The sequence below is a fragment of the Neofelis nebulosa genome, chromosome 11, assembly GCF_028018385.1.
Source record: "Neofelis nebulosa isolate mNeoNeb1 chromosome 11, mNeoNeb1.pri, whole genome shotgun sequence".
Classification (NCBI taxonomy): domain Eukaryota; kingdom Metazoa; phylum Chordata; class Mammalia; order Carnivora; family Felidae; genus Neofelis; species Neofelis nebulosa.
This window is the reverse complement of record NC_080792.1, coordinates 84,077,042-84,092,950: the sequence shown is the minus strand read 5'-3', so window position 1 is coordinate 84,092,950 and position 15,909 is coordinate 84,077,042. Positions and strand designations below refer to the sequence as shown.

The 15,909-nt window shown below is 51.9% G+C and overlaps 1 protein-coding gene across 7 annotated transcripts in view; it reads right to left on the bottom strand.

Annotated features, from left to right (window-relative positions):
* The window catches only part of TBX5 (T-box transcription factor 5), an 86,392-nt gene that overhangs the window by 4,705 nt on the left and 65,778 nt on the right, over positions 1–15,909 (bottom strand). For all 7 annotated transcript variants that reach the window (XM_058691186.1, XM_058691184.1, XM_058691182.1 and 4 more), the window contains one exon: positions 6,671–6,897. In XM_058691186.1, coding sequence (XP_058547169.1) covers positions 6,671–6,897 — 227 coding nt within the window. The remainder of the gene's footprint in view (positions 1–6,670; positions 6,898–15,909) is intronic.

Here is a 15,909-nt window from a genome sequence, read left to right as displayed (position 1 = left end):
CCCCTCACTGTGATGGCCGACGGCCTGGCGGGGAGGGCGAAGAACAAAATGGGAGGAGATACGAGTTATTATTTATGTAGCACGTCCTAAGTGACCTTACCCTAATCTCCCAGTAATTCTTCAGGGTGGCTGCTCTCCAGCCTGTCTCAGCGGCAGAAACCGAAGCTTGGTGAAGTGACCTTCCCGAGGTCACGCAGGGAAGGGGCAGAGGCTGGACTCGAGGTCAGGTCTGGCTTCCTTTGCCAACCACACCTTGCTTCCAGCGCCCCAGATTTCTCATATCCAAGGCCACTCACCCAGTCATCCAACAGAGATGTACTGAGCCCCTACCAAGTGTCAGGCAGTGGGTGGATAGAGAGGTCAATAAACAGTCATGGTCCTGCTCAGTGCACATGGTGGGGGGTGGGGGGGGGCCCTCTCCAGCCCACCCTGAACAGTGAAGGTGGGAGGCTAACAGCCTGTGAGCCCGTGCACGGGGGGTGGTCCTTGCTAGAAAGCTCCAAGTGACTCATTCACCCCACAGGGAGTCCTTTGGTTTTCCACTGGATTTTAAAACAGCTCCCCCAACTCGGATAGGATGGCCTGAGTTTAGGTTCCACCAAACACTTGCCCTGGTATCAAGCTCGGGAGTGACCCTCACAGGTAAGTAAAAAAAAAAAAAAAAAAAAAAAAAAAAAAAATCTCCCCAATCAAAACACATCTACGCTGGGATCGTACCCGCCTCACAGCAAGCGCGTTAATTGTTAGCTAGACTCTTTCTGGGACACATCTGGGCCCCAGAGGACGCCCACGCCTGTGTCCAAAAGAAAGGGAAAAAATGCGGCCGCTCTTCCAGGTGCTTTATCTACATCACGCCAACCATCCGAATGTTCGAAGCCATCCAGATGAGCCGGTGGCCCCATTTCTCACCTTTCCACAGGGCATCTCTCTGGCATCTTGAAGACATTGTTACACGCAACCTTTTCTGTCCTCCCCACCTCCTCCCTTGGTCCCATCGTGCCTCCATGCTTCCTTCCAACCCCACCCCCACCCTCGCCGCCGGATCCATAAATCTGAATGTTTCCATTGTTGCTAGAATCATAACCTTTGGGTTTTCCATTTAACCAGGGCGTTCCCGTTTTCAATAATAAAAAGTACAGCTGCAGGGTACCCTTGGCAAGAGAAAAAAAAAACAAGGCAAACTAACCATTCCCGAGTTTCTGATCCCCTTCCAGATTTGTTACAAGTAAAAAAAAGGAAGAATAATATGAAAAAGGCCGAGGCGCATTTTGGAAAATCGTAAAATTACACATTCCAGTCTTTAATAACCCAAAGATCTGATGCAGAGTCCTAAGGAAAAGCAAAACGCTGGCTTGTTCATGAAAGCGGGTCCTGAACATTCTCACATTCCTCTTGGACCTCATCACATTGTCAAGAAATTCCGAAGCACGGATCCAGATTTCAAGTGGGTCGCGATAAATGGTTTGGATGTGATCCCTGTGTCCTTTTGGGTTACGGCTCGATTTCCTTCTCTTTCTTGGGAGCCTGATAACCAACCGGTCAACTGCAAAGACCTCTTTCCCAGCCAAGCCTGCTTTCCACGGCCCGGGAACGCGCTGTAGTCAGGCATCAAGTCTTCCGTGAGACGGGTCCAACAGCTCAGGTTCAGGAAGTTGAAGAACAAGAATGCTCAGTTGTAGTCCACCTGTCCTGAACCCCGCTGTGTCTCCTGAATTACGGGAAAGCTCTTACGGGATGCTGAGCACCCGTCACCTCATTGCCCCGTGAAAATCCCCGGCCCCTTGCGTCTTTCTAGCGGCTTTTGATGCTGGACCACGTGGCTTTGATGATAAATCCAGACCACAGATTTTAGGGCGCGGTCACATCTCTGACTCTCCCTCAGCTATGTGACCTTGGGCAAACCACTTTACCATTCCAATCTCAGTTTTTGACTATATAGGAGGCTAATACTTAACTTTCTTGTAGGAATGCACGTAGGAAGTGTGCTTTAGTTTCTATCTTCCTTGCCCATCATGTGTTCAAATCTTAGCTGTCCAGGGACGACGGGTCTACTCTCCTTTCCCTCTGGAAGATGGGACAGATGGCCCTGGGAAGGCTGTCCCATGCTGCAGGGTGTCTGGGTGGATTCGAGCAGCCCACAAGCCTGCTTTGAAATCGCTATTCCCGTTAAGGACATTTGTCACTGTTCCCAAACAGGTCACTTCCCTCGCTGACTGGGTTCACTCGGATGAAAGACCATGGTGACCAGCCACTCCTCGGCAGAGTGACCTTTAGCAAGTCAGAAGCGGAACTATAGTTCAGTCCCTCCGGGTCACAAAACCGTGCTCTTTCAGACAGAGGGCCTAGCCTTTCAGCTTTCACGAAACCCACTGTGTTCAGAAAATACGAAAGGGTGGTAACCTTGACCTGGATGGATGGGTGGGTGGATGGATGGGTATAGATGGGTGGGTGGTTGGACGGATGGATGGACGGATGGATGGACAGATGGATGGATGAAGAATGGTGTGTGTACCCATAATGTTAGCTCTTAGCCCAACGTGGAAAGGACTGGAATGGTACTGTAGGGAGATCCTCAACTGGGAACCAAAAGACCCCAGTCTGCCCCTCACTTAACCACCACCTGAAAATCATAAGTTCATCCACTTGATTACTATCTGTCTCCCCAATGAGAGTACAGGTTTCGGGAGAGCAGGGACCCCGGTCACCTTGCCCCCCACCCCCGGCTTATCCCCCATATTCAGCACAGCGCCCCGGACAAGTAAGTGCTCAACTGATATTTCTTTCACGAATGCGTCCCCGATCTGCCACTCGCCAGCCCCGTGACCTTGGGAAGCGAACCCAACCTCTTGGTCCCCTGTTGACCCTGCAAAATGTTGAGCCCCCTCCCCGCTCAGGGGCGACAGCGCGGGTCCAAGGAAGGAAGCGATGTGAAATTCCTCGAAAAAGCACACAGCGCCGACAAAATGCACCCTGCAAAACTATATTCCCCGCCCTTCCTCCCACCTCTGACTTGCCTTTGAAGAGCCAAGGCAGTATATGGCTTTGCTTTAAATCTTTATTTGGGTTGCCTCTGATATCTAAATGTGGGAAGGCGGGGGGTGGGGGGGTGCTGTCAGGGTGGGAGGGGGAACAAGAGACAGACAAGTGTTCTCCCAGGCCCCGGGGTCCTGGATTTGATTGAGTGGCATTGATAAAAGACCTTCCCAGCTCTTTTGGTTCCATCCATCGGGAGAGATAGTTGGGAGACAGCTGGGTCCAAACACAAGAAGCCCTCCGGCCGGCCTGGCCCTTTGACATTTCATTGGGCCTGCCTCCTGGGCTCCTTGGAAAGGAGACAGACAATGAGGGGAAGTCAGATAGTGGGGCAGGCAGGGGGCCGGGGTCGGGGGGGGGGGGTGGGGGGGGAAGCCACCCATGGAGTCACCACTTCGCGGGACTCCCAAACTGGAAGGAAACCTGGCTGATTCCTTATCACCTTACAATGGAGGCTGATGATGAATTGCTTTTTGTCGTCTCCGAGGCACGCAGGACAGACAGAGCTTGGCTGGAATGCTGTCCCTGGGAGCTCCCTTTTGGGGGGGGGGGGGGGTGGCGGGGGGTGAGAAGGGCAGAGGTTTCCCGCCCCCCCCGCCCCCCACCCCCGCGTCACAGGCACCAGCACTTTGCACATCTCCTCTGCAGCATTAGCCCACCGTGGTCATCAGTTATGTCACCACGCGGGACGACACCCGACCCCCTCACCACCGTGAGCTTCAGAAGCGCAGAGCGGCGGCCAGCTAACAGGCACTGCGCCCTTAGACCATCTCGTTCCATCTCACCGCAACCCTACGGGGGAGGTGCTGTTATCACACTTGTCCTTTTGCAGAAGAGGGAGTTAGGGCTGAGAAAGCGGGGGGCTTGCCCGCAGCCGGAAAGCATCAGCTGCTGTGACCTCCTACCACAGACTGGTCGCCACCCCACTGGCTTCGCCCGTGGCCATCTCAAGCTGACCCTTGGTTCACCTGAGGGCCCCACCGAGTGCCCTGTGCGGGTCACCTGCTCCCATCACGGGAGGGGGTCCATTCCCCTGGCATTCAAAGCCTTGCGACTCCCCCCGCCGCCTCCAGGAGAAAAAGCATTGACACGGATGCTGCTGTAAATATCGAGCCTTAAAAAAGTGCCTTGATTCTTTTTAACTTCTTCCTCCCCTTCTTCTGGTCTGGCATTAATTTAATCGACCGAACTCCCTAATTCAAACCCGGTGAGCTCTTCATCCGTGTGTCTGACCCAGTCTCAGTCTCGAGACGGGTCTCTAGCGGAGGATGGCATTTTGAGATCGTCGCTGATACTGCTGACCAGGCATGGGTTCAAATTCTGCCCCCCGGGAGCCTTCGGCACGTGCGTTTACCTTTCTGGGCCTCAGTTTCCCCACCTGTAAAGCGGGTGAATAACCGCACCTACCTAGCAGCGTTGTTGAAAGGTCTCGGTGGAGAGCCTGGGCGGGGCACCCTTACACAGAACACAGAACAGGATCTCAGTGCAGGGTCCTGTGCCCCAGGTGACATCCTCAACCCCTGCTGGGGCCTGAAGAGGCAGACATTTTTGCACGCATCTGGTCTCCAGGCCACGCAGCAGCGGACATGCTGGGAGCCGGGCCAGGGGGTCTGTTGGGGTGATATCATTGTCCCACCCTTTGGGATCCAAGGAGCGTGGATGGGCTTCAGGTTCAGCCTGGAAAACAGCCTCACCCGGATCAGCACCCCAGCCCCGGGCTTGAACCTACGACGGCCTTTCTCTCCGTCAAACTGCGAGATCGGTACACGTCACATAGTCAAACCGTGCGACTTTGCGCAAGTAACCTCAGCTCAGAGAGCACTGCCAAAGCATCTGTTTCCATCAGTTCTCGTTAGTGAGTTGATATATTTTTTTTTTAAAGATGTTCCAGACACCGGGCTCTGGAATTCCAAAGGCATTGAGTTGGCTACTGAGTCTGGGAGACACAACAGGCCACACTGGGCCCGCCGGAGCAAACCAGTGACTGCTTATTGGGTCCACCTTGTGCTAAATATGACAAGCACGAGGGGCGCCCGGGTGGCTCAGTCGGTTGAGCGTCCGACTTCGGCTCGGGTCACGATCTCGAAGTCCGTGAGTTCGAGCCCCGCGTCGGGCTCTGTGCTGACAGCCCGGAGCCTGGAGCCTGCTTCCGACTCTGTGTCTCCCTCTCTCTCTGCCCCACCTCCATTTGCACGGTCTCTGTCTCTCTCAAATAAATAAAATAAAACTTAAACAATATATATATATATATATGTATATATATATATATATATATATACGACAAGCCCAATTTCATGACATCCTCACACCAAGCCAAAGGGACAGGTCTAATCGTGAGCCCAAATCTATAGATTAGAAAAAATAAGGCTCAGAACAGTTAAGTAACTTGCCCCTAATCATAAAAATTTGCAACTGGCAAAGGCAGGATTCATCCCAATTGTATGTAGTCCCCTCCGTCCCGTATCTTTCTCGAAGCTTCACTGGGACGGGAGCCTTACCACCTCCCCCTCCACGGACACACTTCCTAAAGCGACAGCCGTAACCAGAGCCAACACCTGCCGGGTGCTCACGGAGTATCAGGTGCTCTCGGGAACTCGGCACCATTTACAAAGCGAGAAACTGAGGCACAGAGATGCCAGGACACCTGGCTAAGGCCACACAAGAAGCTGGCAGCAGAGCTGAGACTCGAGCCTGGGTCCTCCAGCCCCGTTGCCCACGCTGTCCCCACCGTGCCTGTCTGCCACTCACACAAGCAACGGTTCCAGTAAAGCTGAACTCAGCCGCACACCCCCCCCTCCGGCCGTGTCAACCACTTTGATTCTGGCTCGAAAAATATGCCACCAGAAATTCCCTTCGGTATGATAGCCCTAGACTCAGATGACTCAGGGAAAGTCCCCATTTCTCATTCGGCCAAGAACACTACGCAGCGTCTCAGACAGAGTTCAAACCAGATTTAAAGACAAAACGCAAAGGAGAGAAAAACACCCCGTTGTGATTTTTCTTTTCTTTCTTTCTTTTTTGGGTGTTGGTTTTGATCTAGAAAGGCAAGAAGACGAGCTCAGAATCCACCCACCCAAGAGAAACCGTAGCACATAAACCAAAGCACATCCAACTGTAAGAAAGCTCCCTGCAGCATGGCTCGCAGGAGACAACGAAAATGCTGGAAACAACCACCGTGTCTGCCAGTGGGGGTGGAAAAGCAGACACGGCTTCACCCTTTGGGGGCAACGCTCTCCCTTCGGCAACTAAAAAGCACGAGGCAGCTCTAGGCTCGTGAAAAGACCCTCCGCGGCACAGTCTCAAGTTTAAGAAATGCACGTTGCGATATTCAGACGGCATAATATCAGCCGTTAAAAGCAAAAACCAAACCGTTTTCATGTGCTTGCGCGTGCGGGTGCAAACGAATCAAATAAGGCTGGACGTTTCAAATACATTTTCCCCAAGGAAAGGGGCCAGAACTGGAGGAGACATGTCAAGTTCTACAGATAATGGTTTGAGTTTCTTACAACCTCTGTGAGTTTTTATATTGCTTACGTTTTTTAAATAAACAAATGCAGTTGTGTGTACTTTTCTTCCCCCAAGGAAAGGAAGGAGAAACAGAAAGGCAAGGTGGGCAGGCAGGGAGTATCACACTCACCTTTCCTCTTGGTGCAGTGATAAATCTGGCTGTGCTCCTGGGGCAGTGGGTATGGGTTGGGCGGGGGCAGGAGATCCTGGGAGGGGCCGGATACACCATTCTCGCACTGGTACTGGGACCCCAAGTTGGACGAGGAGGACAGAGCTCGAGGCTCACTGCTGAAAGGACTGTGGTTGGAGGCTACTTTCTGTCTTACTGTGCTCCTGGGAACCACGGGATATTCTTTACTGAAAGAGAGAAGGTGAGAAATACTGTGGATCAGTGCCCCCGATGCAGATCCCCCCCCGCTGGCTGAGCCACGGGATCCAAGAATCCACCAGAAATGTGTCACAGCATAAGAAACAAAGGCGTCTTTGATGAGTGAAGCGATCCACTTGTACTCAAGTGCATCAAATAAACACACATATATATTTAGGCACTAACTTTTCATGCCTTATACGTTAGGCAAGTGGGTTTACGTATAGTTCTGTATGTATACTGAAAGTTACATGAGCTCCACCGCTGAGGAACCCTCTTCATGATCAATGAACACACAGCGTCTTGAAATACTTCAATCTGCTGCGTATGTCTCTGAATTCCCTAATTCAAAAGCTAAAAGAGCTGAGTAGTCGGGGTCACTTAGGCTTAACTCCTGGGTTTCCATCTTTAAAACGGCGCTCAGGTCTTTGGTCAACATTAGGAAAAAGGTAGTTGACCCTCTAGAATAGTCAGGAACGATCCCCGGCTACCCTAATCTGTGCCTTACAATTTCCTTTTGAGCTGTTCTACTGGTCACCACTGACATCATATTTAACTTCTCCTCCGTGCCTGGGTTGTCCCATCTGTGAAACAAGGATAGTAAAAATCCCCAGTTCAAAGGGTCGTTGAGGGAAAAAAAAGAAATTCATACGTGTGAAAGAGGGAACAGTAGCTGGCACAGAGCGAGCGTTCAACAAACGGCGGCCGTCATCATTACTGTGGTCGTTTTGAGAGAGTAAGGAGAGAGAAAGAGAGGAGGGAAGGCAGAACAGGGCCAAAGGAAACAGAGAACAGAGCACAGGATCTAGGACTGGGCAGGCTCAGATTCAGGCCCCCCTCCAACACTTATAGACTGTGTGCCCCTCTGAGCCTCAGGCGTCACATGGGGAAACCGAGCAGAAGAAAATCCAGTGACATGGTTTCTCACACTCGTCCGGCTCACACGCGCCGCATTCCCTTGCCTTCAGCTTTCACACCAGGAATTCCCACTCCTTTCCTCATAAGAGCTTGGGAATTTCGCCAGGAACCTCCCCCCGGGAAGGAGGGAGCCCCACAGGAAGCTGGGTGGGTGAGGAGGGTCAGAAGAAGAGTCTGCAGAGGAGTCAGGAGGAGGGGTGGCTCTACGATAAAAGGGAGAATTGAGGGGCACCTGGGCGGCTCAGTCGGTTAAGCGTCCGACCCTTGATTTCAGCTCAGCTCACGATCTCAAGGTTCGTGAGTTCGAGCCCCACCCCGGGGTCCACGCTGACCGCACCGAGCCTGCTTGGGATTCTCTCTCTCCCTCTCTCTGCCCCTCCCCTGCTCATGCTCTGTCTCTCAAAATAAATAAATAAAACTGTTTTTTAAATTTTAATAAATAAATAATTTTAATTTTTTAATGTTGATTTATTTTTGAGAGAGAGAGAGACAAAGCATGAGCAGGGGAGGGGCAGAGAGAGGGGGAGACACAAAATCCAAAGCAGGCTCCAGGCTCCGAGCTGTTAGCACAGAGCCGGATGCGGGGCTCAAACTCACCAACTGCGAGATCGTGACCCGAGCCGAAGTCGGACGTTTAACCAACTGAGCCACCCAGGCACCCCGATAATTACTTTCAAAACAGGGAGAACTGAGAGGAGCATCTGTGCTCATAAGAAGATTATAGTCTGACCCCCAAAGTGTGCTCATCCATGCAGAGAAGGGGGCTGCTGACATCTGGAGTGGGGAGAGGAAATCGGGGACAGGAAAACCACAATCAGTGTGCAGGCTGATGGAGGGGTGACCCATCCCATCCTTACTGGAAGGCGACTGGATAGCATCCCTTTTTTTTTTTTTTTTTTTTTAATATACAATAATGCAGATCCAGCAATCCAATTACGACGAATTTCCCTAAGAAGTTGACCAGGTCAGTGCGCAAAGACATAAGCCTGAGGCTTTTCCCTGCAGCCCAGGGAAAAACTAGAAATGGCTGAAATGCCCTCATTAATGGCTAAGTAAACTTTGACAGAGCCAAGCAATGGAATATTACACAGAATTGAAAAAGAATGAGGAGGGGCACCTGGGTGGCTCGGTCGGTTAAGCGTCCGGCTTTGGCTTTCGGCTCAGGTCATGATCTCGCGGTCCGTGAGTTTGGGCCCTGCTTCAGCTGAGCTCAAGCCCCACTTCGGGATTTTCTCTCTCTCTCCCCCCTTCTGTCTCTGCCCCTCGCTCACTCACGCTCTCTCTTAAAGAATTAATAAATAATACAAATACTTCCATCACTGTATTTTAACACAACTGGTTTTCTTCTGCAATCCACACAACTGCTACGATGCGTCGAATCGTGTTACTCTGAGAAGTGACACGTCAGTTTCACGAGGCCACCAGAGAGGCCCATGCCACCAAACAGGCTACAACCGCCTCCCGAGAAGAAATACATATCAGTAAATCCCAAACTCAGCTGTGATTTTTGCCATAAGCCAAACTCTTTTTTTACGAATCACGTTTTTCAATCCGTTTTTCGCCGAGTGCGTTTAGCCTCACTCTGAGCGACGAGATCTGCAAAGCGACAGCAACTGTAGAGGAACTGAAATAAATACTCATTGAACTCAAAGAGGGGCGCCTGGGTGGCTCAGTCGGTTAAGCGGCCGACTTCGGCCGACTTCTCTGCCGACAGCTCGGAGCCTGGAGCCTGCTTCCGACTCTGCGTCTCCCGCTCTCTCTCCCCCTCCCCCACTGACACTGTCTCTCTGAAATATACACAAACATTTAAAAACAAATTAAAGGGGCGCCTGGGTGGCTCAGTCGGTTGAGCGCCCAACTTCGGCTCAGGTCATGGTCTCACAGTCTGTGAGTTCGAGCCCCGCATCGGGCTCTGTGCTGATGGCTCAGAGCCTGGAGCCTGCTTCCGGTTCTGCGTCTCCCTCTCTCTCTGCCCCTTCCCTGCTCATGCTCTGTCTCTCTCTGTCTCAAAAATAAATAAAAACATTAAGAAAAAAAAAAATTTTTAATAAAATAAAAACAAATTAAAAAAAATTTTTTTTAAACTTAAAAAAAATAAATCTACGTTTGAAAAGAGCGCACGTGAAATCATGGGACGTCCCAAGAGTGCTGCATCTAGCACATTCTGAAGGGTGTGCTGCATTGGCCCTCTCCATCCTTTCTGTGACCCTTAGGAAGTAGGGACTGGTTTTGTCCCCACTTTACAGATTAGGAAACCAAGGCCCTGGGAGAAGAAGCAACTTGCTGCCCCTGGTCACAGAGCTAGAAAGACCCACCACCAGGACCCTACCCTAGGCGTCCCCTAACGACTTCTCCGCAGGCTCCTGATGGTGTCTTTCCATTCTCAGAACACAGTATACTTTTAGGAGAGCAGGGACCGGGGCCCAAGATTCCTCTCCCGCTTCTCCCACCCCTCGGGGGCTGGAATGATCTCCACCCTGGCTCCGGACTTTGTTTGTCACGCGAAAGCACGTCAGAGTAGCCAGGCAGGGGACGCAGAGCATCCGCCAAGTTTCCATGAGGGCACACAACCCTCACGACACCCGGGGGTCCCGTGGCGGAGCTTTCCCGTGCTATGGGCCATCTCAGAACCCAAGCTGGAGCCGTCCTGAGCAGCCATAACACTCAGAACTCCCCCCTGGGGCCAGAGGCCTGAAAGGAATAAAATTAGCTTTACGGTCCTCTCTTTGAGGTTCCAGCTACGTAATGGAAAAAAAAAAAAAAGAAGAAGAAGAAGAAGAAGAAGAAGAAGAAGAAGAAGAAAAATTAGAATAATAATAAAACATTATAAAAGTTGTCAACTCTTGCTGGCAATTCTGTTCGGGTCTGCTTAGTTCCAGAGCTGGGCTGCCAGAGCTCCGACAGGAAGGGGGAAATCTCTTTCGGTCGTATGTTCTTAATGGGGAAGGTTATTTTTTTTTTAATTAAAGAAAACAACTCCCAAAAAATGTTGGCCGAGGGATTTTACAAGAGAATGTATCAATGGACTCCGTGGAATTCTCCCCTCCAGTGCTGCCAACTTGCAAAACAACTCTCTGCAAAGGCCAAACCCTGCTTTTGATTACTAACACTCCCAGAAGTGGGAGAGCCACATTATCCCAACAGCCGCTTGTCCCTCACAGCTTGTTTCTCTGCAAGGCGCTTGAGACATCATCCCCACCGTCAATCAAGAACACCTCCCTCTCGGCGCCTGCCGTGCAGCGTCCCCAAGTCCATCTGACAGGTGTCAAAACAGGAGCGTGCAAAGGTGAAGCGTCCCCTCCATCGGTACGGGGTCGACACAAAGGGGGGAAAGCGCCGGCAATCGACCAACACGGGGGGGATTTTCCCTGGGCTCCCCAATGCACCAAAGGAACGCCGTCAGTAGCAACAAGACAGCGTCTAACGTCCTTGCAGCGGGGAAGACAAATTGTCTTCCTCTACAGCTCGAAAGCAGCAGTGAGGAATCCAGCACGCTTGGGGCGCCTGGGTTAGCCTCCGACTGCGGCTCAGGTCACGATCTCGCCGTTCGTGGGTTCGAGCCCCGCGTCGGGCTCTGGGCCGACAGCTCGGAGCCTGGAGCCCACTTTGGATTCTGCGTGTCCCTCTCTCCCCGCCCCACCCCCACTTGTGCTCTGTCTCTCTCTCTCTCTGTATGTCAAAAATAAATAAAATGTAAAAAAAAAAAAATTAGAAAAAAAATCAGGATCAGGAGGGGCACCTGGGCGGCTCAGTCCATTGAGTGTCTGACTTCAGCTCAGGTCACGATCCCATGGGTTCGAGCCCCGCGTCGGGCTCTGGGCCGACAGCTCGGAACCTGGAGCCTGCTTCGGATTCCGCGTCTCCCTCTCTCCCCGCCCCACCCCCGCTCACGCTCTGTCTCTGTCTCTCAAAAACCGAATAAACGTTAAAAAAACAAAAAGAAAGAATCCAGGGCACAAAGGGGGTAAAAGTAAAACGTTGAAAAGCCCCTGTGCATCTAGGAAGAGGGCAGCAACAAAGTGCTGGGGGTTTTGTTTTGTTTTGTTTTGTTTTGTTCCAGCCTTACCCTCATCTTCTGGGCGATGAACTGAAGCTTTACCCTCATTTGATCCGGGCGATATGCCCACCTCACTGGTAGGATTACATGCACTTCAGAGGTAAAGAAGCTGAGGCTCAGAGAGGTCAAGCAACTTTCCCCAGATGGCACAGCAGAGGATGAAGCTGAGCTTCGCCCCGGCTCAGTGCTATTCCAAAGCTCTTGCCAGCTCGATCTTACACTCGATCGCAGGGAACTGTTGCCTTCACAACAACAGCCTGGGCAACACAGCCGCCCTGTTGCTTAAGGCATCCTGGTGGCAGCAGCTGGAGATGGGCTGCATCAGGCAACATCAAGTTCTACTGGTCAACCTGTCAATCCTACCGTTTGAGCAGCCTTGAGTTTACCGAAGGGCACCCCCCGCCCCCACCCCTGCTCTCTGCCGGCCGCGGCCACATCCTCAAGGACGGGCTGTGCTCAGTCCGGGCTCGCCCGACACAAGCCGGGGTCCTCAGCCCCTCCACTCGCCCTGGGTGCCGGCGCCCCGCAGAGCAGCTTCTCCCCGGCTCGGGCCCCCGCTCACATTCTGTTCCACGTGAGCGAGTGCAGTGAATGACGCCATTGTCGCCGGGTCTGGGCTGTAAAACGTTACAAGGGAATACTGCGATCCGCGGCCAAACTGCCCGCCGCCAGCTAATGAACGCCCCCGAGAAGGTCTTCCACTGCAGCCAACTGAATCGGCCTTTTCACGGGAGCAGGTGGCAGGGGTGCTGGGTGCTGGGGGGGAGGGGTGTTGTCGCTCCCCCCCCCCCCCGCCGCCCCCAACCCCCGCCAAGCCCAGCGAGCCCTTCTCAAACAACCGAAGCAGCTTGCTGGGGCAAGACTGGGATTGCAAAATCCCTGTCCCCGAGGAGCAAATCCCTCCTCTGCTGGTACCTTAATCTGTGATTAAAATTCCCACCATCCCACAAGGGCCTTGGCAATTTATTCACTCTCTAGTACGCTCAGGGACGCTCTTCTGATCTCACGTGCATGGACGCTTGGGGGGACCGGGGACAGCTCAGCCCAGGCAGGACGGTGCTCAGCGCACAGAGGGCTTTGCCATTATTTTTATGACTCAGTTCATGCCACACCAGCACGCTGCAGGAGGCACGGTGAGAACCCGGCGCGCTAAGAAGTTGGACACCCTCTCCCACTGCTGGTTCGACAACCGGGGCTGCAGGATTCGAGGGGGCACCAAGAAATTCAAAGGCGCCTCTCCCTCTGTGGCTGTGCTCCCCCACCTTACGGCACTTCGGTTTGAGAACTCGGGGCTCCCCGGCTGAATCTCCGGGTAACTGAATATCAGGGTGGTCGTGTGGAGTCGGGGCTCTCAAGTCAGGCCTCGCGGATGTGCCTCACCAGCCACAAACGTGGCCACGGTGGAGCTGGCTAGCTTCCACCTTTCTCTGAGCCTCAGTTTTCTGTCTGTAAAATGGGAACAGTAAAATCCACTGCCTCGTGGGATTGTAAAACAATACGATGCGTGGAAAGGCTGAGCCCGTCGGCAGGACACACAGCTCGATGAGCACCAGCTTACAAATCGCCCGTTACTCGATTCTGAAGCAGAGATAACCTTCCTTGCCCGGGCTCTGATTGGTCTAGGAACCCCTCCTACTCTGCCCAAACATCAGATATTTAGAATTTGTCAATGTTTCCAGGGAGAGGGTCATTCTTGTTATCACCTCCTCAAAAGCGGTCCAGAGACAGCTCTGGGATCACAGAGAAAGCGCTGAATAGTTTCATGGACCGCTGAGGACATCAATCTTTGCCTCAGTTTCTCCACTCGCAGAACGGGACTACCAAGGCCCACGTCACATAGCATAGCTGTGAGCCCCCAAAGTAAGAGCTAGGATGTGAGGCTACAGACAGGAAAGGTCAGTGCAAACGAAACTTTCGATGGGGCTCACGGTAAGGGTACAATCCGCCTCGGTTCAGTCTCCTAAAACTATCAGTTTCAACAAGTTTAACCATGTCTTTGCTTTACTAGCTTTTTTTTTTTTTAATGATTTTAGACGGAGGATGGGAAGGTGGAGGGGACTTTCTGAGGTCCGGCCTCGGTCTTTCTGGAAGCCGGAAGACTTGGGAGGGCCCGGACTAACAGATCTTCCTCAAACTGCTTCCTATACCAGAGGGGATTGTTTTGAGGCTTTTGTTCCGAGGGGACGCACGCGGGAGCCCCTCGCTCATGCAGAAAGAAGTAAGTCAAGGAGCTGCTGGTGACCTTCAGTTCGAACAACGACCTTGGCAAAGCCACCCAAAAGCAACCACTTCTGCAAGAATGCTAAATGGCCTGTGTACTAATACAAAAATCTGTCTCTCCCCCTAAAAACAGACACAAACACCTATGAGGGAACGGGTCTCCAGGGAGACAAACTTCTAATGTGAGAACATGACTGGGATGGGGCAGCTGAGATACAGGGCTTGGAGTGAGGATGGCTAGAGATTGGAGTGGGTTTCAAGCTTGGCTGCATAGCACAACCACCTGGGAGAATTAAAGGGAAACAAATGTTCACTCCGGATGAAATAGTCAAAGGACATTAAGAATGCCTTCATTGTGGGGGCGCCTGGGCGGCTCAGTCGGTTGAGCGTCTGACTTCGGCTCAGGTCATGATCTCGCAGCTCATGGGTTCGAGCCCCGCGTCGGGCTCTGTGCTGACAGCTCGGAGCCCGGAGCCTGCTTCTGCTTCTGTGTCTCCCTCTCTCTCTGCCCCTCACCCACTCGCATTCTGTCTCTGTGTCTCTCAAAAATAAAAAGAAACATTAAAAAAAAAATGAATGCACTTATTTTCATGAACACTGAACAATATATCGAATTGTTGAATCACTATCCTGTACACCTGAAACCAATGGAACACCATGTATTCATTATGCTTCAATTTAAAAAAAGAAAAAATTTCAGCAAAGAAAAGAAATACTGACTCCTGAGTCCACCCCACCCCCCACCCCCGCAAGAGTCTGATGTCATTGTTCCATGGTGCAGCCTGGACTTAGCGATCTTAAAAAGCTCCCCAGGAGAAAGAAGCCTTATGCAAAAGAGTGCACGCTGTAAGCATCCATTTATACCAAATTCTGTAACAGAAAAAACCCACAGTAGAAAGGAAATAAAAGTCGAATTGCTTCTGGTGGGGACGTGGGGGCAGGAATTAATTGGGATGGGGCATGAGGGAAGTTTCTGGGGTGGGGGAATGTTCTATATTATGACGGGGGCTTGGGTTTCACAGGAATGTGCGTTTGTCAAAAAGCGAACGGTGCCCTTATGGTTTGTGCATTTCACTGTATGTAACTTTACCTAAAATAGAGATTTGTGAGCAAAAATGGAGTCTTAGTTAATGGTACGCATGAAGTATAGAGGAGTGGAATATACTCGTGTCTGCCACTGCCACTCAGTATGAAATGCATAAAAAAATAAAATGGATGGATGGATGGATGGGGTGGTGGATTGATGGACAGATAGATTGGTGGGTAGATGGACGGATGGATGGATGGATAGATGGACTGGTGGATGGTAGGTGGATGGATGGATGGATGGGTGGATGGATGGATGGATGGAAAGACAGACTGGTCAATGGATGGATAGATGGACTGGTGGATGGTAGATGGAGGGATGGGTGGATGGGTGGATGGTGGGTGGATAGATGGACTGGCCGATGGATGGATGGATGGATAGATGGATGGAAAGACGGACTGGTCAATGGATGGATGGGCAGATGGATGGATGGATGGATAGATGGACTGGTGGGTGGTGGATGGTAGATGGATGGATGGGTGGATGGGTGGATGGATGGATGGAAAGACGGACTGGTCAATGGATGGATAGATGGACTGGTGGATGGTGGATGGCAGATGGAGGGATGGGTGGATGGGTGGATGGATGGATGGAAAGACGGACTGGTCAATGGATGGATAGATGGACTGATGGATGGATGGATGGATGGATGGATGGATGGATGGAAAGACGGACTGGTCAATGGATGGATAGATGGACTGGTGGATGGATGGATGGATG